The sequence below is a fragment of the Chenopodium quinoa genome, unplaced genomic scaffold, assembly GCF_001683475.1.
Source record: "Chenopodium quinoa cultivar QQ74 unplaced genomic scaffold, ASM168347v1, whole genome shotgun sequence".
NCBI classification, from domain to species: domain Eukaryota; kingdom Viridiplantae; phylum Streptophyta; class Magnoliopsida; order Caryophyllales; family Amaranthaceae; genus Chenopodium; species Chenopodium quinoa.
Window position 1 is genome coordinate 210477 of NW_018742681.1, and position 22734 is coordinate 233210.

Genomic DNA, 22734 nt, shown 5'->3' on the forward strand with positions numbered 1-22734 from the left:
CCGACACGTGGCACCTTAACCCTAAAAGGGGAACTGATCCCCTTACACTATAAATAGAGGAAAATCCTCATTTATTACATATTCATAAAAACAAACACAAAATTGAGCAATATTAGTTGCAGAATTCTCTCTGAATCAGAGAGAAAAACCTTTACATTCCGCGCTTTAATACATTCGGAAACGTTCTAACTTGATCGTCGGAGGCGGAACTCCACCCAACCAGAGTTTCCGTGGTTTTGCAGGTACAGACGGTCGACGCGCATTTTTGGAATTGTAATTCTCCCGAGGGACTCCAAAAACCCCGAAACAGTACCCAATACTAAATTTTTTTGCTTGCTACTAATCATGCACCAAACTGTAACTCCACTTCCTCTAATGAGGCTTTTTCCTAGGAGTGGAAAACAGATTAAGGTGGGCGTGGGTTAATGTTTGGAAAGCATTTGGGTGATGAGATATTTGGTTTGGTTCGGTTTAGTTGGGTTGAGGTTGGGTTATTATTGACTCTGTTGTTAATTAACATGCTGATAATTCTTTAGGTATAAGTGATACTGTTTTAGGAGTTGATTAGTTAGAGGCTGATTAGAATGACGTCATGTCACTTCGGGTTTAGATCGGGCATTCCATATCTGGTAATTTGGTATGGGCTGGTTTTTAATGTTTACTCTGGGATGGTAGTTGTTTGAGGAAGGGAAGGAAGGAGAGGTGGTTGTAAGGGAATTTAGACTTTAGATTAAACTGTTGTACTCGTACATTTGTGAATAGGTTACTTTACTCCTTAATCTGATTGGAACTTAGTTGCTCAGTGCGTATGTTGGATCTAAGTCATCTAACTGCTCATAATGGTTTACGCTTGTGATTTGATCTAATAAGCGTGGTTACAACTTAAGCTGACTCAAGTCTTTGTCTATATAAAGGAGCAGATATTGTAAGGTAATTTAGACTTTAGATTAAACTGTTGTACTCTTACATTAGTGAAGAGGCTATTTTGCCTTACTCCTTAATCTGATTGGAACTTTAGTTGTTACAGTGCTTATGTTGGATCTAAGTCCTCTAACTGCTCATAATGGTTTACAATAATTTAATTAATCTAAAAGGTGTTATTACAACTTAAGACGACTCAGGTCTCTGTCTATAAAAAAGAGCAGAGAATTATGATGGATCTAATTTGCATCTCTGGATGTTGAATAATTTTCTGAATGCAGATTGGAAAAAAGATTGGATAAACTTAAAAAAAGCAAGGCAAAAGATTCACAAACGAAAGCAAAGGTAATTAAAATTATTATTACATAATTATCAAGCTGTACAATTACTTTTTTGTTTAATATAGAAGCTGATCGAATATTCGCTCCAATTTTTGGTACATTCAGGAGGAAGCAGAAAGATCTGCACTGGAAAAGATTCAACAGGTGCTTATGGATGGAAAACCAGCACGATCAGTTACCTTATCAGATCCTGAAAAGGATGCTATAAGGCACCTTTGTTTGCTTACGATGAAACCGGTAATTTATGTTGCAAATGTAGCAGAGTCTGAAGTGGCTGATCCTGAAAAGAATCCTTTTGTCCAAGAAGTAGCAAAACTTGCATCGGACTTGCAATCAGGAGTGGTGACTGTCTCAGCACAGGTTTAGTAAACCAGTAAAAAAGCACCTTTAATTTGATCTATCTGCATGGATTATGTAGATATTATATTGATGATAGATCTTGAACTTTGTTAAGCCTGAGTTGGTACATGTACTTTTGATTCATTATATATCACCAAAACAAATAATTTCACTAGATTAAGGTGTTGTTTCATAACTTTCTCTCTCCCAACTCCATAATTTAACTATCTAATTTACAATCTATTGTTGGCATAAAGTTTACAAAGTAAGGCCCTTTTGTAAGAGGGATCTCAGTCAAATGTACCTCTCTTATAGTAATGTGTTATTTTAGTTTATTTTGGATATAATGCACATGTTTCTTTTTACTTGGTATTTTACAATCTTTGGTTAATTATAAGTTTTAAGGTGGAAAACTGGAAATGGACCCATCACCCATATGCCATGTGATGCAAAGATATTAAGTGGGGTCCCTTGAACCCACTTGAATATTAAAAAAAAATTCTTATCAAATTAAATTTTTTTCTTATAAAAATTGCTTATATTTTTAATCAAACGACCCCATAAAAATTTATCAAATGTATTTTGACCCCGTTAAATATTTTTTTTGGATCCGCCACTACCATGTGATTATTTGGTTGGAAATTACAGGGTACATCACACTCATAATCCTTTGAAATTCTGCAATTCTGATATGAACTAACATGGGATATATTTGTAGGTTGAGGCAGAACTTACTGAACTTCCATCTGAGGATAGAGTAGAATACTTAAAATCTCTTGGAGTCAGTGAAAGTGGTCTAGGAAATCTTATTAGAGCAACATATAGCCTTTTGGGTTTGCGAACATATTTTACTTCTGGAGAGAAGGTAATGCAGATTATTTTGGTTTCTATAATGTTTTTGGGTTCCAGATATTTTCCAATAAGCTCAATAATCATTCTTCTTTTATGTAGGAAACAAAAGCATGGACAATTCTTTCAGGTAAGATTTTTGGTTCTTTCAAAATCATAAACCAGGGGAAGTTCATTTCATTACCCCTTCTTTTCAAAAAGTTTGAAATAACTCATCTGAATATTGTTTGGATAATTATACCCTCTAAAATGTTTATTTACTTATTTGCCCTCATTAATGTTAAATGCCTCTTTTTTTTAACTCTAAAGAATAGTATATTTCCCTTCATCTGCCAACAACTAAATTTGTGACACAAGGCAAAACCAAAAGAGCTCCTTGGACATGGCTAGCCATGGCGTGCACATCGCGTGCGTTAGCCGCCCTAGTTAACTAGAAAAGTTTATGTTTTCAAAACCCAAACATACATCTGTTTAAAAGCCGTTCTATGAAGTTCTACCCTTTTGGAAGCTTCTGTTTTGGTAAACTTTATATGCCATTTTATGTACGTTTAGCCTGCACATTCTCTTTTCCTTAATAATCCCTCTGATCGTTTTTTGTTCTTCTCACTTTTCATTTTACTTAGTTCTTTTTTGTTCAACTCACTTTGCTCTATTCTATTTGGTTTACCTCTTTCACCATCTTAAACATATAACCCCACAATAATTACATCTACCTACACACTATCTCTTACTTAATTTCCGTTTTTCTTACATAATTTTTACATTTTCTCTCTTACTCTATCCTACTTTATCTTACACCCCCTCACATTCTTCACTACTTTCTTAAATTTTGTATCTATTGAGTAGAACATAAAAGAATGGAAGAAGTATACTGCCACAAATCCTTATATATTGTGCCATTTGTAGAGGTTTTAACTGTATTAACACATTCTTTTTCACCCACATATTGTGGTGTATATGTAAGGAAAAATGTAGTCATGTAGAGTAGAGATGGCAATTTATTATGCATCTGGTCCGAATCGAAGAAAAAAGTCCCATTCGAGTCCAATAATAAAATGCATGAATCTGAGTCTAACAAAAAGTGTCTGAATCTGATGGAAGGCGGATCGGAGTTACTTCCTTTGTAGAGTCCGACCAAGTCTGATTTATTAACACTTTGTTTTGATAGAAGAAAATGGAAGGAAAAGAAGAGAAGGGAAAGTAAGGAGGACAAATCTTTCTTGTTTGGGCAAAGAATTTGGGGAAGGAAAGGGAAGGAGAGGGAGGGATCTATTTTCCCTCTCCCTTTAATAAGCATAATTCCTTCATAATTGGAGAGATTTGGAGGGAAAATGAAGCTCACCTTTTTCTTCCCTTTCTTTTCTCTCCCCTTTCTCCTCCTCTATCCCTCTCCAAACAAATCGTAAATGACTAGCTCTATATATAACCTTTATAATTTGCACTCATACACAATTAAATATATATTCATGTTCAAAGATATGAATTGGAGACTGAAAATCTACGTAAAAAGATAAAATTAAAGGACAAAATAAAGTTGAAACTTAAGGGACCACAAAAAAATTTATAATAGATGAACTTATCAGCATCAACAAATAAATTAATAGTTTGCTCGAATAAGAGAGAAAACTGAGAATGATACCATCACATATTTTTACTCTGTATTTTTTTTTTTGTAGTAAAAAGAACTCATGTTGCTTCAAGAACTTTAGATATTCTAACTTCTTAATTACCTCAAGCTAAAAATCGAAAATTAATTGAAACAATTTGCTCCAAAACAATAGAGAAGAAAAATTTAGAAATATAGACACCATAAAGCAAATTTACTCTGCTTAACAACATTTTGGTGTCTGTTAAGAACATTAGGCATCACGCCAGGTTCCAGTACAGCCCAAAATTATTAATTGGAATTGATATGGAAATTAGTTTACTTATAGTTGAATACAAGAACCATAAAGGCTTTCCGTGAAATCTATCTTCATAGTTTGATATGTACATTTTTTCACTTGGCGTCAACATCAGCTAACATGTTTTGAGCCTTATGAAGGTCATGGTGGCGATTTATTGATGGGTGTTTCAAAAGGAATCCTTAAGCGGATGCTATAACTATTAGTATTTCTACATTTTTCCTGCAAAAATCAAATACAAAACCCTTGGAATTCTGATTCTAAATTGCATCAATTGGCTCCAACATGAATATGTCCTATGGGGGAAGCAATTATTCCCCAAAGTCTGTGGATGATCCTCAGACACAATGCTCTAGTCATCATTGCTTCTAGCGGAAATGCCTTTCGTATTTATACAACTAAAGTAGACAACTAATACGGTTGTTAGTAGGAGGTCAGATGTAATGGGTAAGTCAAAGCAACAATTTCGCCTAGAATTAGGAGCTAGGCTTGTGTAGCGAAGCTTAATATAATATATGTGCCATTTTGCAAGTCATGGGCTGGGTTGTGCTGTTGACAAATACTAGGCCTAGGGTTGGCCTGTAGTCTAGTCAGGAGTGTACTATTTTTATAATTGGGGTATCCATGGTGTAGTACCGTTGTATATATTTTTTGTTGGCAAAATTAAGAAAAAACAATTGTTTTCATTAACCACTACTGTCTGTTGAGTTGAATTGTTAATCTATTAGAGATTTTTTTTTTCTTTCATAAACAATACCGGTTTTTAAAAGCCCCTTAAAAGTGTTTGCAGAAAGAGAAAGTCTCTATTGACAAGTCTACATAACATCCTTTGTTGTCTTCTACTGTACTTCCAATCTTTTGTGTCAAGGTCTATTCCACATCCTATAATTTCATCTTTTTATTCTTCAGGTTGCATATGAAGATTTTGTTGCTGCCGGTTCGCTTGCGGCTGCAAGGGAGAAAGGACTGGTTAGTACATTAACTTAATGCTTCTTTACATGAATCATTTTTCATAACTAACATGTGAAATACTTGCAATCAAATATACTGAATACCTTCTTTCAAAAAAAAAAAAAAAAATTACTGAATACCAATAAAATGGTGGTTAATATTTTGCACATCAAAAATGTTATTCAGTTTGAAGAACTACGCACAGACTGCTAGTGATGTAATTTTTCTATAAATTATACGAACTGATTTAGACAAAAAGTATACTGCCTGCTTTCCTTGACATTATGAGTCTTAATGTTTCACTAAAGCTCTCATTCTCTCATGATATTTCCTTGGCCTATTCCCCTGTATGGCATCAACTACTGAATAAAGCACATATATTATTTCCCTTGATGCTTTCATACAAGCTCCTTTGATTTATGAAACTGACATTATCTTTTCTCCTTATCAATCGTCAGAAGCTCCAATGGTAGTTCTTGTGCCAGTAAACCTTAAATTTCAATTATTTCTTAGTGAAGTAGTTGCATAGCAAATTCTTGTAGCGTAAACTCCATTAACGCATTTGCTGACTTTGAAGTCTTCTCTGTCCATCCTTCCCCTTCTTCGAGCCCTCAGCTTACCCCTTCTCCCAAGGTAGTACTGATACACATGAGCTCAAGCAAACATACCCACACACATTTGTATATTTGCATTGTATCAAAACACAATTTCAAGGGCAGTCAATAATCCTAGTTGAGGCCCTTTATCCTTAGTTTTGGCAGTGTTGGTACTCTTATTGTAAGTTAATTAATTACCTTAGATCCAATTTGAACGTGTTGGGCTCCCATCTTTACTTTCATGTATTGAGGTCTGTTCTATCCCATAGCATTTGAGTCAATTCCATATGTAATGGAAATTATAAATCAACCCAACTTTATTAGAATTCATAGGTCATACTATACCACAACTACAGTGATGTGCTACAATTACACATCCTGTTCAACTCTCATAGTTTTTTTGGTCCAGTTTTTCGGGTCAAGTACTTGAAAGTGAGGGGAATGGGTAAGAGATCCTCACTCTCAAGTACCGCAGTTCGAAGGATTCGACCTTGTTACCTCAAAGTTACAAGGTGAATTCTTCACCAACTAAACCAAGCCTTGCTTGGTAATTGATCTTAATCTAGTGATTAAATAGTTTTCTCCGTCAACATGGTGAAATTGGATTTTATTATCAAATCCTTGATGGTGAGAGATGTTACTCATTGGTTTATTGCTTTCATGTATTGCAGTTGAGATCTGAAGGGAAGGAATATGTTGTACAAGAAGGAGATGTCATGTTGTTTCGCTTCAATGTTTGATCACATTATCGCCGGAGCAGATGGATTTGTTACCTGTCAGTTACAGCAGAAAAACGATGTTGCTGACAAGTTGTACAAGCACATCACTACATTCTTGAACTGTGGGAGCCTGACCTCAAAAGTGAGGTAGATTCATTGAGTAGTCACCAAATTTTGTCAAAGAAGCAATTAATTCGTACATTCATTATATACTTATTTCAGTTATTCAATGTATAAAGGCCAGAGATAATTGAATTATCGATCAAAGGAAGATAGAATAATAAAGAATAGATGCTACTAATTTTATATATCGCATTGCATGCTGAAAGATAGTCTATAAACAAAAGCAGCATTTTTTAAAAAATAAAAAATAAAAGGCTTAAAACTATATAAGAATTCAGAATTTAGCCCATAGTTCTCGTTCATGAGTCGATGATTTAGTTGGAATAGTGTTCTACTCCCTTTGATCCCTTGTGTTCTTTGCATTTTCCAATTAAACAAATGAAAGTCAAATGCATTAAACAAAGCTAATTGAATCAAATGAAAGTCAAATACATTCAAACAAAACTTTTTGAATCAAATGAAAGTCAAATACAGTCAACAAAGCTAATTGAATCAAATGAAAGTCAAAACACACTTAAACAAAGCTTTTTGAATTAAATGAAAGTCAAATGCAGTCAACAAAGCTAATTGAATTAAATGAAAGTCAAACGCATTCAAACAAAGCTTTTTGAATCAAATAAGAGTCAAAATTGCTTTAAAAAAAATTATGGTTTCAAAGAAAAAAAGTTTTAAAAAAAATTCTAATTTGGAATATTTTTAATGTAGGCCCTTTTTGGTTGGGAGGAATTAGGAAGAACGGAAAAGAAATGAAAGGAAAGGAAAAATATAGATTCCTATGTCTGGATTTAAAAATTAAACGGGACTTGATAAGAAATGAAGGGAAATGGAAAAAAAAGCTCCCTTCACAAAATCTTCCCTTTCTTTTTATCCCAACATTGGAGGCATTTGATAGGAAATAAAGAAATTAAATCTATTAAACTTAAAATTAGTTTTCCCTTCCCTTTCCTTCCTTTACTAATATCATACCAAACGATAGATTTCTCTAAATCCCCTTCTTTTACTAATATCAAACCAAATATTAGATGATATAGTTTCTTTCTTTTCCCTACCCTTCCTTTCCTTTATTTCCTTTACTCATATAGTTAAAAAAAAATCGTTAATTTTCTTTTATATATATGGTGAATGAGCTAATATTTGTTACATTTTTCACATTTTCTTATAATTTTCAAACAATCATGAATATGTTATACTATAAGGTCTTGTTCACTTCACCTTGAAAAATAATATTCAGTAAAATTAATTTATGCCCAGTAAAAATAATTTCAGTTTAGCAAAAATAATTTCAGTTTAGTAAAAATTAGTTCAGTTTAGTAAAAATAATTTCACTTCAGTAAAAATCAGTAACTTTATAGAAGAAATACAACAGAAAATCAGTAAACTAATTTCACTTCAGCAAAAATAATTTCAATTCTGTAAAATTAATTTCAGTTCAGCAAAAATAATTTCAGTTCAGCAAAAAAAAAATTTAGTTCAACAAAAATAATTCAGCAAAAACAATTTTAGTTCAGCAAAAATAATTTCAGTTCAGTAAAAAAATTTCAATTTAGCAAAAATAAGGTGAAGTGAACAGGGCCTAAGACAAGTGGATTAATGTGGAGCGGCTTTTCCTGTCTTATTTATGTAATATTATCTCTAAAAAAATACTTGACCTATTTTATTGCATTTTGTTTAGTTTCTATTATATAAATTATATTGATTTCAAAATCATTACTTTGATTGATTCTAAATAATGGAATACATTTCCAATATGATAATTTTGGTGAATATATTATATTATAAGACAAACAGATTAATGTGGAGCTAACAAGTGTAACTCTATGATTCACTTATCTTATTTTTGTAATGTTATCTCTAAAAAAATACGTGACATATTTTATTGCATAATTTTTATTAGTTTATTTTTATAATGATATCTCTAAAAAAACGATGTGAGTAAATTTTTAGACTATAAATAATGCAAATTTAATAAATATATTTAATATTTTTTAAAAAATAAAGTGTATCACCGATAACTCTCTATAGATATACAATCATACAAATGTCTTGTGTGCTAAAACTAACATGACATCATGATCGACCTCTCCAACAAGTGAAAATGGATACTAATTTGCACAGTTCAATAACTTAGCAATTTTACTTTTGAACAAAAATTTAGAGTGCAACTATATTTAAGATATTATTATTCATTGAATAATACTTTTATAGCTCTAAAAAAAAGTTTTCATAATACTTCTATGTTGTACTTCGTGTCTGATTCCAATGGGTCTTTGGTGGAACTCATGGAATTGAAGTATAAACTCTAAAAAAATAAGATAATGAAGAAAAAAAATTGTCTCTTGAATAAACAATTAGATAAGAGAAGGTTACTTTACAAAAATAATAATAAATAAATAAATGAAAACTAGAAAAGGTAATTTAAAATGTAATTTAAAATGTAAAAATAAGGTAACGGGTCTCAAACCCACGACCTACATAAGATTGGAACAGATCTACATACGTATAAATCATTAAACCATCTAGCCAAACGCAATATTATGGTTATTATGTACGAGTATTTATTATACATAACACTTAAATATAAAAGCTGAAAGAAGTTGGGCTCTTTCTGGCCCTGAACCCTGGCAGGCGCCAGAAACTATATAATATTTCTATTATAATGCAATTATAATAATGGTACATTATAAACTATATATATTAGAGATACAAAAATTAAAGGATCTAAGTATGAGAATTTATAAGTAAAGGAAAAATACAATAATAGAGATAAAATGATTAGGCATAGCCTCCAAGTCAATCTTATAGGAATTTGTCCAACAAGAGCCTAAGTGACTAGAAATACTACATGAAGCTCTTATAAAATAGTTTATTGAGTCCTTTTCTCCCCTTATATCTACTATGTTAACAAATTTCATAGTCTAGGAGGTGGAAGTAACCATTTAGGAGCTTCAATGTAATCCAAGCTGATGAATGTTTTGGCCTCTACATCCGTCAATTTTTTAGTATATGGAACTCTTTTTGCAAGAGATGCACCAGGTCCTTTATTATTGTACTCTCCAAAAAATACAGTCCTACATACCCATATTAAATGATTAGAAATCTCAATAAAATCATAATATCATTAGATGGATAATCTAACATCAACATTTTCAAGAAATAAATTTGGTATCATATATAGAATGAAATTGATTATTTATGACAAAGTTACTTCGTCTTTATGTTGTAAATAAGGATGTAATAGATTAATCACTATTGACAACTAGTGTACCAAATGTAGCACATGTATCTTTGAGTTGATCAATCGTGGTTAACATTTTTTTTTGTAATTAATTAAACTTTTACATTGATGAAAATAAAGCAGCTAAGTAATAGACAACACGCAATTTATTTATTTATTTAATTTTTTTTTTTCATGAAAGCACACTACATGCATGTGATTGTATGTTTTTTTATTCAAACCTTTAATTTTTTTTTCATTTATTTCAATATGAATGCTTAGCAATTCATGTACGTTGTATATGATGTAGCTAAAAATGTTGAATGCAAAATAAATATAGAATTCTAAAAGTGGATTTTTTCCCAAATTGAGCTTTATACGGAAATTATTTACGAAATTGGTCTCGTGGCAAAAGTATTTCCCAAACTAAGCTTGTGAGGTGAAACGCTGTCTCGGACAGCGTTTTACACTCAGTTTTTTTAAAAAAAAATTCAAGACATAAAACGCTGCCTGAGACAGCGTTTTATGGTAGTTTGACTTTTTTCTCAAACTTTGTATTTCATACCTGTTTTATACAAATAAACGCTGCCTGAGGCAGTGTTTATATCTTTAAATGAAACGCTGCCTCAGGCAGCGTTTATTGTACAAGCATAAAACGCAGCCTGAGGCAGCGTTTTTATCTGTACATTAAACGCTGTCTGAGGCAGCGTTTCTTGCGGGAATTATAACGAATTCCAGGCCTTTTTTTCTCAATCTCTTTCACGCAACTTACACTCTCTGTCTCTCTCACTAACTCTCACTGTCACCAACAAAGAACCACTGCCGTTGCCAACGCCTCCCTTGCCGTGCCGCCGCTGCTGCCGCCCCTGCCTCCGCCAAAGTGAACGGAAGTTGTTGCCGACATTGTCTCACTCACTCTTTAAATCCGGGTAAACCCTAAATTCGTAGTACATTGTTGAATTTTATATTGAATAGTTGGTAGTAGATAGTTGTTGTATGTTGTAGCAAATTGTGATGTAAATTGTATTAATTTGTTGCTAATTAGTAATGAAATGTGATAAATTGTTGATAATTATTAATGATAATGTGGTACATTGTTGAGGAAAAATATAGACGAAATTGTTGATTAAATTGTCGACGAAATTGTTGATGAAATTGTCAATGATAATGTGGTTTGTTTTTGATGAAATTCTTGATGGTAATGTGGTCTATTATTGTGAAAAAAATGATAAAATTGTTGATGGTAATTCGGTATTAGTATGTTGATAGTTGTATGCGGTACTAAGAGTTAATGAAATTGGTGATGAAAATGTTGATAATGAGAATGGACTTGTTTCATTATTGTCATATTAGCTACACATGTAGGTTCTCGAAATTTGATATAACTTTCCATTATCAAAGCTATGTATGTTATGTATTGTTAAATTAGGGTTTTTTGACGTTGTTTTAGAATTCGATTATCCTTAAATGTGTTTTGGTTGGTATGTAAAATATGGCTTCACAAAATGTAGTGTTGTTATGCCGGTGGGGAGGTGAAATTATGTGCGATGGATCAAATGTTGAGTACAGTGAAGGGAATATGGAACTTATAACACTTGAACCGAACATGACTGTGAATGATCTGATGAATGAGGTTCACAGTAGTATCGGCTCAAACCCAATGAATGCTGAACTGAACCTTAAAATGAGGTGTGAGACTGGGCATGGGGTTCAAGTGTTACCTGTCTCCACAAACAAACATTTAAAAGCTTTGAGAAGCATTGTTACAATGAAGGGTGTTCCCAATGAGATATATGTAGATACAGTGCCTATATGTACCCAACAAAGTACTTGGGCAGAACAACATCCTACATATGTCTCTGATTACAACACCGCGTCCTTCCAAGGCCCTTCAAACCACATTCCATCGAATGAATATGGGATGGGAACTTTCAGTCGCTTGCTGCATGATGATCAATTTCAGATGTCGTTTAGTCCTCATATAGCATCACCTGCACATGCGGGGGGCTGTGTGACAATGTTCGGCCAATCCGGTCCTTCGACATCAAACACCGTGGCTCCGTCACCGATGCGAGATGAGGTTCAAGAATCACCGTCTCAAGAAGACCCAAGTCATTTTGATAATATTGTGAATAACGAATTGTCGGTGTACGATGTGTATGCGGATACAGATGATGAGGATGATAATGGGGAGGAGTATGATGGGCTTGATGACATGGATCTTGAAGATGGGCATATGGAAATTAATGAGCCCTTGGTTAGAACTGCAGTACCCTAGTTTAGTCAGATAAATGAGAATTATGAAGTTGATGAGTATTGGGCCAATTCAGGGAGTCATACATCATTTGTTCCAGGGGGAGAATTCGAGAAGGGGATGTACTTTGACAGTAAGAAAACGCTTCAAGAAATGGTGAAGATGTATTTTATACAGAGAAATCAATTCTACACCACAGTGACCTCAAATGAGAGTGTCCTTCATCTGCGTTGCAAGAAGAAATGTGGATGGTCTCTAAGGGGTACCAGGACAAGTGAGCACTCGCGTGGCTTCACCATAGTCACATACAAAGGCCCGCATCGGGAGAACTGTGTTACCGAATTACTATCTAATGATCACCCACACTTGGATTCGTCCATAATATCTGAGTTTGTGAAGTCCTTTATGCAGAAAGATCCGACTTTAAAAGTTGAATTCATTCAGGAACTCATCTCCAAGCAATTCCATTTTGAAGTTCCGTATAAAAGAGCATGGTATGCCAAGGACAAAGCCATCACTCAAATTTTTGGGGATTGGGAGAGTTCTTACAGCAGACTTCCTCAGTTCATGCAAGCACTGCAACAGTCAAACCAGGGAACCGTAGTCATATGGAAACACAAAGCTCTAGTGGAGGGTAGGTATACCAGCAACATGGAAGTATTTGAACGAGTGTTTTGGGCATTTGGTCCTTGTATCGATGGTTTCAAACATTGTATGCCTGTTATCTGTATCGTTGGGACGCACTTGTATGGGAAGTATAAAGGAACACTTTTGGTTGCTACAGGTGTGGATGGAAACTTCCAAGTATTTCCACTAGCATTTGCGTTGGTTGAGGGGGGAAACATTTCCAGCTGGTCTTGGTTTATGAGCTGTCTTCGGGATAGAGTTACGCAACGAGATGGCTTATGTGTTATATCTGATCGACATGCAGGGATTATTGCAGCAATGAATGATCCTAACATTGGATTCACTCAACCCCGAGCCTATCACAGGTTTTGTGTTCGTCACTTGGCTTCAAACTTGAAATCTCACGTGCGAAGCACCATCACGAGAGATACATTCAAGGCTGCTGCGTACCAAAGACAAGAAAGAAAACTGCAAGCTGACTTGTTTTCGATTGGTCAAGCATGTACGAAATCGTTACAGTATATTGCCCAAGTGTCGTTTCCTACGTGGTCTTTGTTTCACGACGGTGGTCGCAGACATGGGATATGTACAACAAACTTCTCTGAGACATTTAACAATGTTTTGAAAGGTGCTCGGTTCATGCCAGTTATGTCCCTTGTTGAGTTAACTTTCCACAGAGTTAACAGGTACTTCACCTTAAGAAGAGAATCTGCTGAGACCAGGGCCAAACAGGGACCCCCAAAGGTCACTGCTATTTTGGAAAAGAACACAGCAAAAGCAAGATACCACAAGGTGGATGCCTATAACCGTCGGCTGCACATTTACCAAGTGACGACACATAGGGGGGAGCGAGTTGGTAGAAAGGGAGGCCATAGACACACTGTTAACTTCCAGTTGAGAACCTGTACATGCAACAAACCCCTGATATTCCACCTTCCATGCTCTCATGTTCTAGCAGTGTGTGCGACTTATTCACTGTCCGAGAGGCCGTGGGTGGACCCTTTCCTGCAATCGGATGCATATATGAACACGTATGCACCACAGTTCTGGCCTATTCCATGTGAGACCACTTGGACGCAGTACACAGGACCTAGACTCATCCCGGACGCCAGCATGGTAAGAGGAAAAGGTCGGCCAAAGTCAAAGCGCATACGCAATGAAATGGATGACACTAACCGACCTAGGACTAAATGCAGCCGCTGTCACCAACAAGGTCACAATCGCAAAACGTGCCCAGCTAGATCAACCGAAACATAAGCTTGTATTTGTTTAGCTATAGTAGTAGAACAGTAGATTCATGTAGTAGTTGATTAATGACGTTATGTAACATTTGTAACGCTTGGATTATATTTGAGATTTGGTGACTTATATTTCGACTTTGTCTTTTACCTGTGACAGTCATGTCAATTTCATTGACTAGTAATTCTGTTTTTTAATTGGTTTGGCCATATTGTTTTGAATGAACAGATATCATGGTCGGACACGATCGGATACCAGGACCACTTGACCCATCTGTCCTTACACTGTAGGATAGACATCGGAGTGTTGACATATGGGAGCAGACGGTAATTTCTCACGTGCCATTTCATGTACAAATTTGTCTTATTTTTTTGTATACTTGACCCTTATTTACAGTTTTGAAATGAATTACCAGGTGGACATAGCGGAAATGTTGGGGTGCAGGCACTTGAGGTCCGGCTGGGCAGTCGATCCACGCGTTCTTCAGTACGTCGACTGGGTTGGCTTTGGTGGTATTCATCGCGTGGGCTACAGAGAAATAGATCGAGGGCTTATCACAGCATTAGTTGAGAGATGGAGGCAGGAGACACACTCCTTCCATCTTCTTGTGGGGGAGGCGACAGTCACGCTACGGGACGTCGCGATACTCACACGCCTTCCCATCCATGGGAATGCGGTGACAGGGGGTGTGGTACTTGACCCCGCAGGTTTAGTAGGTCGGGTTTTAGGGGTTCAGCCAGAGCCAAACGAGATCAGGGGCAGCGCGCTGAGGACCGGTTGGCTACGCGACACTTTTGGATATTTACCTCAGGATGCTGACGACGCCACAGTGCAGAGATACGCCCGAGCTTACTTGTTCCTGCTCATCTTGGGCGTGCTCTTTGGAAACAAGAGCGGAAGCCATCTTCAGATTATTTACCTGCAGCTGTTAAACCACGACTGGGATGAGATCCGTGGATACAGTTGGGGTAGTGCTTGTTTGGCGGTCTTGTATCGCCATCTGTGTAGAGCATCACAGCGTGGAGCACAGCTGATTGGAGGTCCTTTGGTTGTGCTACAGGTAAACCTCATCATTATCCTTAAGCCTAGTTTGATAATGACTTGACGTTATTTATGCTTTACCTTTTATTTGATTTTTAAAACAGCTATGGGCTTGGGAGCACATCCATGTAGGGAGACCAGGTAGGCCTGTTGTACACTGTCCAGGGCAGCTGGACCAGGACGATCAGTATGCAGCATACGATGCTCCCCCGCTCCCTGAACTCGATCAGGCATACGGTTGTAGGTTCGTAACATTACACTTGTGTACGATCATGACCCCTACTCCTTCCATTCACAGTTCGACTTCGGACAGAGTAGTGGTGGAGGTCATACTTCGGGCTCTACACAGGCAGGATTACTTCATCCATAACACCGCTCCCGGCCACAGCCAGGATGACTCATCGCCTCGCCAGTTGACTCCTCCACCGTCCCGAGACCCATTCACCACCATTCAGCATTACACGAGGCGTCCGAGGCGTGTTCGTAGACGGACGGAGGACACACAGGATGGAGATCAGTTAACTCCAATACATGAGTCCGGATAGTATTAGTTAGTTGATCCTTTTTTGGTACTCAGATATTTAACAATGTTGTATATAACGCTTACATTATTAATACAAGAAATGTTTTCTAAATGACTCTCTGTACAATTTGAAGTTTATTTCCCTTATTTGTCCGAATTTGACTTTTGTTAGTGAAACTATATCTTTTATCTCCGTTATATGTATTAAGCAGCATATATTTGGTCTCCCGCACTTAAAGTGCCGTTTCACGATGGTTATCATGCTGTTGGGGTTGTTTCCAGTGTTTGATGGTTGTCGGTGGTGGTCGATGGTGGTGAAAAGGTTGGGACTGGTGGTGGGAATGCTCTTGCGTTGTTTAGGGTGTTTTATGGTAGTTTATGGGTGGTTGAGAGTGGCGGCCGGTGGTGGTGGGGGAGGTGGTTGATGGTGGTGGGGGTGGTTGTTAATGATGGGGGTGGTGGGAATGTCCTTGCATTGTTTAGGGTGTTTTGCATTGCATAGGGGTGGTCGAGAGTGGCGGCCGGTGGTGGTGGTGGAGGTGGTTGATGGTGGTGGGGGAGGTGGTTGATGGTGGTGGGGGTGGTGGTTGATAGTGGGGCTGAGGCTGATGCTGTTGGGTGAGGGTGATGTGTAGGGGCAGCAGCAGATTGCAGAAACTGCTGGTGATGCAGTCTAGCAGATGCTGCTAGTGATGCAGTCCAGCAGAAAAACGCTGCCCCAGGCAGCGTTTTATGCTTTAACGTAAAACGCTGACTGAGGCAGCGTTTTAAACCCCATATACATATTCCAGTATAATTTGGCAAAATATACTAGTATATTTTGCCAAAATACATACCAACAGGTCAACAAGGTAAAACGCTGTCTGAGACAGCGTTTTACTTCTTGAATTTTTTTTTTAAAAAAATTGGGAGTAAAACGCTGTCCGAGACAGCGTTTCACCCCAGAAGCTTAGTTTGGGAAATACTTTTGCCACGAGACCAATTTGGTAAATAATTTACCAATAAAGCTCAATTTGGGAAAAAATCCTCTAAAAGTTTATGTAACTATGATATAAGTGTAGAAGAATTACACAATGTTAGATCTTCCTTTTCCAAAAAAAAAAAAGAAAAAAAAAAAGAAAAAAAAAAAAAAAAACCAAACCTACTGATATATGTAAGGTGTTGGTAATATTATCCAATACAAGAATTTTATTTTCTATTTTTATTAAAATAATAGACTCTATATTATTATGAAATGAGAACATAGAACCAATCTAGGTCATAAGGTCACCATAGTCGAATGACTATAATGTTTCATGTGTCATTAATGGTATTTTTGTAATTTTGCAACTTAATAAAACTTTTGTTAGTTTCAATTTTAAAAATTAATTAAATGAAAATCTAGTAAAATTTAATAAAATCAATTAAAAATTAATTCACATCACTTCAAAAGTAAATTATAATTTTTAAAGTTGCAAAATTACAAATATGTCAATATGTCATTAATGACACAAGATACATCTTGGTTGTCTGATTATGATAATCCAATGGCCCAAATTGGTTTCTTGTTCTCATTTTAAATTATATAAGAACCTAAGGATCATATATAGTTTTTGAAATTTAATATACCTATGATTTGATCTCCTTAGCAACAAAAGGGCACTTTAACTTCCCCTATTAATTCAAATAAATGCAATATTGCGTAGTGAATCACAAGATTATATTTTCACATGTTTCATCCATATAGTAAAAGTGATATAAAGGTTATTATGAAAATTATTGATAATGGATAGATTATATAGAAAAGAAATGCTTACTTTTGAAATTCTGGTTTAGAGTTATCAGACCATCCCTCGGGGTTAACGACATCACTGAAGGTGCAATAAGAGTAAACAACTCGTGCTGCTTCCATCCATGCTCTACCTAATAGTGCATGACTACCTGTCCCAGTCACATTGCAATGGACAAAAGAGTATCCACCTTCTCCATCTGCACTATTTCTTGCATGTGCAGTTATGACTGCTGCAGGGTCTTCTGATTGAACATGGATCTCGGTGTTCTGCCAATATGAAACAATAATCATATTTAGTCAACCTACTAATGAGCATAAGAACATTAATTGGTTTCAATTTTTTTTTTTTTAATACTATTGAAGTTTTTTAAAGTGGAAGATATTTTTAGATACCAAGTATAAAGATCTTGCTTCACCAAAGATAAAATCAACGGTTCCCTCAATATAGCAATCCTTGAAGAAATGGTTGCCTTTATCATCACATAGAGTATCTTGGTATCCAACAAATTTACAATTGTAAAATGCTGCTTTATCACCGGATATTCTCATAGCAGCAGCTTGTGCTCCCTTTCTCTTACCATCTGGTCTTGGAGCGGCATTCTTCATTAAAAAATATTTTTGTATAATTAGTTAAGTTTCTTTGAAAAGCATAACCTCATAAATAGATACCATATCAAATATCTTAAATTTAACAATGCTATATCATATCAAGAAAGAGATTTGATCTATCAAGTGTAATTCTTATCTCATAGTTTTGTTATATTATAATATATTAATATTAGCATGTTCTATTTCTTTCCTCATCGATTATGGAAAACCCTTCCACTTATTGGCGCTCCCCTCACATTTCATTGGTTGAATATGTAAAATTGTACTTATAGTTAAAAATATTTGTATGCTGACTAATACTTTGTCTGTTTCATATTATTTAATACATTATTTTTGCGCGTTAACCATGCATATCTTCAAAAATATAATATCATCAATTATGTAAAATGAAAAAAAATAAAAATAAATTAATGTTCAGAATACACACGTTAAGACAAATAAAAAAGACTCCACTTAGCTATAATTTTGTCTGAAAAATAAATCACAAAATGAACTCAAAGTAATTTAAGTGAATGATGACGAAAGTCAAAATATGTCAACAAAAATGAAGCGGAGAAAGTATAAAATTATGAATAATATTGTCTTTTTACCAAATTCTTGATAAAAAAACTGAAAAAAAGTGAAAATTAGATAATACACCCGGGTGCACCATGCTCATGGTGCACCCGGGTAAACAAAAAAAGGCGGAAAGAACATATAGTGTTTGATAAAGAACATACCTATGTTTGACAAAGAACATACCTTTAATATGTTATTTGAGTGTGATCAGTGTGTTCTTTGAGTAAAATTATATGTTCTTTACATTATAACTTATGTTATTTAACATATGTTGATAAACATATTTTTTTTTGGGTCTAATAATACAAAATATGTTCTTTGAATTTGGCGTGTATGTTCTTTAAGGTCGTAGTGACGCCCAAATTCTATTTTTTTTATTATCATGTCATATTTAAATTACTTTTATTATCGCACATTCGTTGAGTTTGATTAGTGTGTTATTTAGGTATTAACTATATGTACTTTACAATATAAATTATGTTCTTTTTAACATTTGGTATTTTGAAATTTGATATTGAAATCTTAAATTATTTTTAATTGAAAATAATGTTAAGAGTAAAAAAAACTAAATTATTATGGGAAGTTGAATTTTTTTTGGAGAGATAGAAAACTATTTTTTGGGGAAATGATATTTTTGGTAAGGATTTTTTAAGAGGTGATCAACATTGGCATGACTCACATCCCGACCCGATCCGGCCCGAAATAGGGTGGGTTTGGGCAAACCTTAAAATGCATTTTTAGTTAAAACTCGATTTGGGTTCGAAAAAAGCCCGAAAACCCGCTACTTTTCTACGGGTTTGAGCACGAGAAATTATGATATGGTCTGGCCCTTCTCGATTATTTATCACTTCTAAATTTTTCCCGTTAATAATGTGTAATTTTTCAGAAAATTTTATCAAGCTTTTATCTCATTCTTTTTATTATATCTTTATGTTCTTTGGTAATGCATGTTTTTGTCAAATACAACCATGTTCTTTGTCAAATACATGTATGTTCTTTATAAAACACAGGATGTTCTTTCCGCCTTTTTTTTATTTATCCGGGTGTATGATGAGCACTGTACACTCGTGTGTATAAACCACAAATTAAAAAAAAGACTTGAATAATAAGTACACTGTAGACTATAATGAGCCATACTCTCTACACATTAAACTACTAATTTATATCCAACCTATATTTCATTTCACAATAATCATTTCAATTTTATCTCTTCTTCCTCGTGATATACATCACATTTTCTTTCTTACCTATTATTCTTCATATTATCTAATGTGCTCGTTACACTATTTTCATTTCAACACTTGAAACACAAATTCTAGTTATCTTTTATAATTCTTCAAATAAGTAGTATTGATATATTTATGCATAACACATATTACACTAGTAATTCATATTGGCGAGAGCAATTCATATTAAGTTGTAGATTAACTTACATGTTAAATTGTTAGTCTTATACTGATAAGGATATTCATGTACCCTTGCTATAATTAATTTTTACTAACTTTTCTTTTATTTACTCAAAGCTTAACTTCCTTCTGTGTATGAAAAAAATTAAAGAATACTAAACTAATAACAAGAGCACAAATTCAGTTACTTTTAACACAAAGAAATGCGATATATTATAACATAATAATTAAAGAGATATAGGACTTTTGTACCGAAATGATTATATTTGTAGCAACAAAGTAATCAGATTCCACAATCAGAGTTGCACTATCCACAGTCCCATATTCTGCAGCTGTACCGGAAAATGTTATAGTTGGCCTATTCTTAGGATCTGTTCCGTAAAAAGTGACATACGATTTAAAGCTATCAACTTTAACTTTTTCCTTATACTCCCCTGGACCAATTGTTATGATTACACGTTTAGTGTTTCCGACTTTTACATGCTTTACAGCATCTGATATCGTCTTAAATTTTCCGCTACCATCTTGTCTTACATCTATGGTTTCAACCCCACCACTTTCGGCTTCTACTACATTAGGATCAAATGTTCCTTTTTGTATGCTGCAAATTAAAATTAAAATTAAAATTAATGATGTAGAAATAACTCAATATTGAAGTACATAAAAGATACATACGTGTATACTAATGATAATAAAATGTAAATAACGATAATCTAAACTTTCAAACATATAGAAAAAATTGTATATAAAAACACTCTTCCTTAACCTATACATATTGTTTAATATGACAAGTTATAATTTTATATCTGTACTATATACATAAATAAACAAACCAATCTGCCACATGTATGTCCTCCTCTCCTTTTAACTTTCATTACAATCCTTTTCTTTTCTTGACCCTTCAATTTTTGTAACCTTCACTTTAACTCAACAAATTGAATTTTCTTAATGTTATTTTCTTTCTCTTACTCTCTCTCCATCTATCAATTTAAATTTAAATGAATTTATCATTTACTCATTGACCCCTTTTCATCTTCTCCTAATCCTTGTCGTAATATAAATATATAATAAAAACTCTTTTAATATCACCTAAAATCCAAAAAAGATAAAATAGAGTGGTAGATAAATATCTCTATAATTACTGCAATGATGAATATGAAAATTGAAAAGGAGAGAAATTAAAGTGCGAAATTAGTAAGACATGAATGACAAGAAAAAGGAAGCGTTTGGTGCAAGAACTTATAAATTAATTTCATTAAACAAAATTGATTGCAGGTTATAAAAAATCGTTTTCAAGATATTAAATGTGCTAGAGAACTTTATTTGTGAAGAGAAATTTCGTAAATTCGTATATTGATGATATAAGAGATTGATCTTCAATTATTTGACACAAAGTATTATTTAACTCTCGTGCAATTAGAGAATTTAATTTAAATAACACGATTATTTGTAATGTTTAATTACATTAAAATCCCAAATTAGTGCAAAAATCTTTTCCACATGAAAAATTGTAGTCACATTATTACATTTAAGAGTATTTGACTTCTCTTTATCTCTCCACATTCCTTTTTTTTTACTCCCTCCGTTCCCGAAACTTCGACCCTTTTGGCCTAATTATAGTCCCAAAATGATCGCCCCATTTGCATTTTAATACCCTTTGATTTGCAATAATATTTGTGCAAAATTAGCTTCCCCATGCAACTTTTGCTTTTTCTATATACTTTTATTACTTTCTCTCTCTACTTTATTGCAATTCCAATGTAAATTTCCCTTTTCAACGTACTTTTCTTAGTTTCCCCATACACTCTTACACTTCCAATTAAGTTTCTTAATACCCGCGAAATCAACCCAAAAGGGTCGAAGTTTCGGGGACGGAGGGAGTATTATTTTTTTTTATTTATTTATTTTTTATTTATATGTCTGTCATTGTAAGGAAAAAAAAATTAATAACATTAATGTACAACTTCTACATGTTGCACTTATAGAAATCTGTGCAAAAATATTGAGAAATATACATGATTGACAAAAGAGATAACTTTCTTTGTTTTATTTCTTGTATTGTCAATATCAAAATGGTTTAAGAAAAAAGAAGAGATGATAAATATACCTAATTCGTTTGACTGATTCTTGAAACCATTTATTAACTTCCGCATCATTTGCTGGAATTAAAGTTTGAGCATTTATCGTTAGAATATTGATAAGAAAAATTGCCAAATCAATACAAAGTTTTCTTCCCATTTTTCTTTTATTTTTCAACACTAAAGGCAATGTGTAAATGATATTTTTTTATATATAAGGCATGGAACGAGAAACAATTAACATAATATTATTGGAACTTAAAATTTGCTTCCCATATAACAATGGCTATAATAAAGGGCTAGATTTAGAATAATATTATACTAAAAATATTAATTTACCTACAATAGAAAGGATACTAATTCCTCTACAAAATAGGAGTAAGTTAGTTTTAAGCTTAATTGGCAAGAATGACATATACCATTGAATGATTGTTTGTTACATAGTTGAAGATTTCCTCATTCATTCTTATCCAAACACATTGTGGTGAATAAATTTTTTTGAAATAATTCTTGTTTTAACAATATTTTTACTTACCTATTTTAAACAACTTCAACTACTCGTATATGTAAAGAGACGGAATAATTCTGCATTTGTTTGACATATACTATAAGAAAGATAATAAATCATTTAAAGCTTGAAATCTAAAAACATATCTCTATTTGTTTATTAC

General features: G+C 34.1%; 2 protein-coding genes across 2 annotated transcripts; one reads left to right on the plus strand and one right to left on the minus strand.

Annotated features, from left to right (window-relative positions):
• The first annotated feature begins 345 nt into the window (after positions 1–345).
• LOC110722453 (ribosome-binding ATPase YchF-like) lies at positions 346–7141 on the plus strand. The gene is made up of 8 exons (XM_021901724.1): positions 346–421; positions 915–930; positions 1203–1266; positions 1368–1622; positions 2320–2466; positions 2553–2580; positions 5264–5323; positions 6573–7141. Exons 1-7 carry the CDS (start codon positions 346–348, stop codon positions 5272–5274), a joined length of 597 nt encoding a protein of 198 aa, XP_021757416.1. The 3' UTR covers positions 5275–5323; positions 6573–7141.
• Positions 7142–9253: 2112 nt separating this feature from the next.
• LOC110722378 (pectinesterase 1-like) lies at positions 9254–22383 on the minus strand. Its single transcript, XM_021901643.1, has 5 exons — positions 22093–22383; positions 20238–20586; positions 17806–18012; positions 17438–17679; positions 9254–9811 (listed from the first exon to the last, which is right to left on the minus strand). Exons 1-5 carry the CDS (start codon positions 22221–22223, stop codon positions 9652–9654), a joined length of 1089 nt encoding a protein of 362 aa, XP_021757335.1. The 5' UTR covers positions 22224–22383; the 3' UTR covers positions 9254–9651.
• Between the last annotated feature and the right edge of the window lie 351 nt (positions 22384–22734).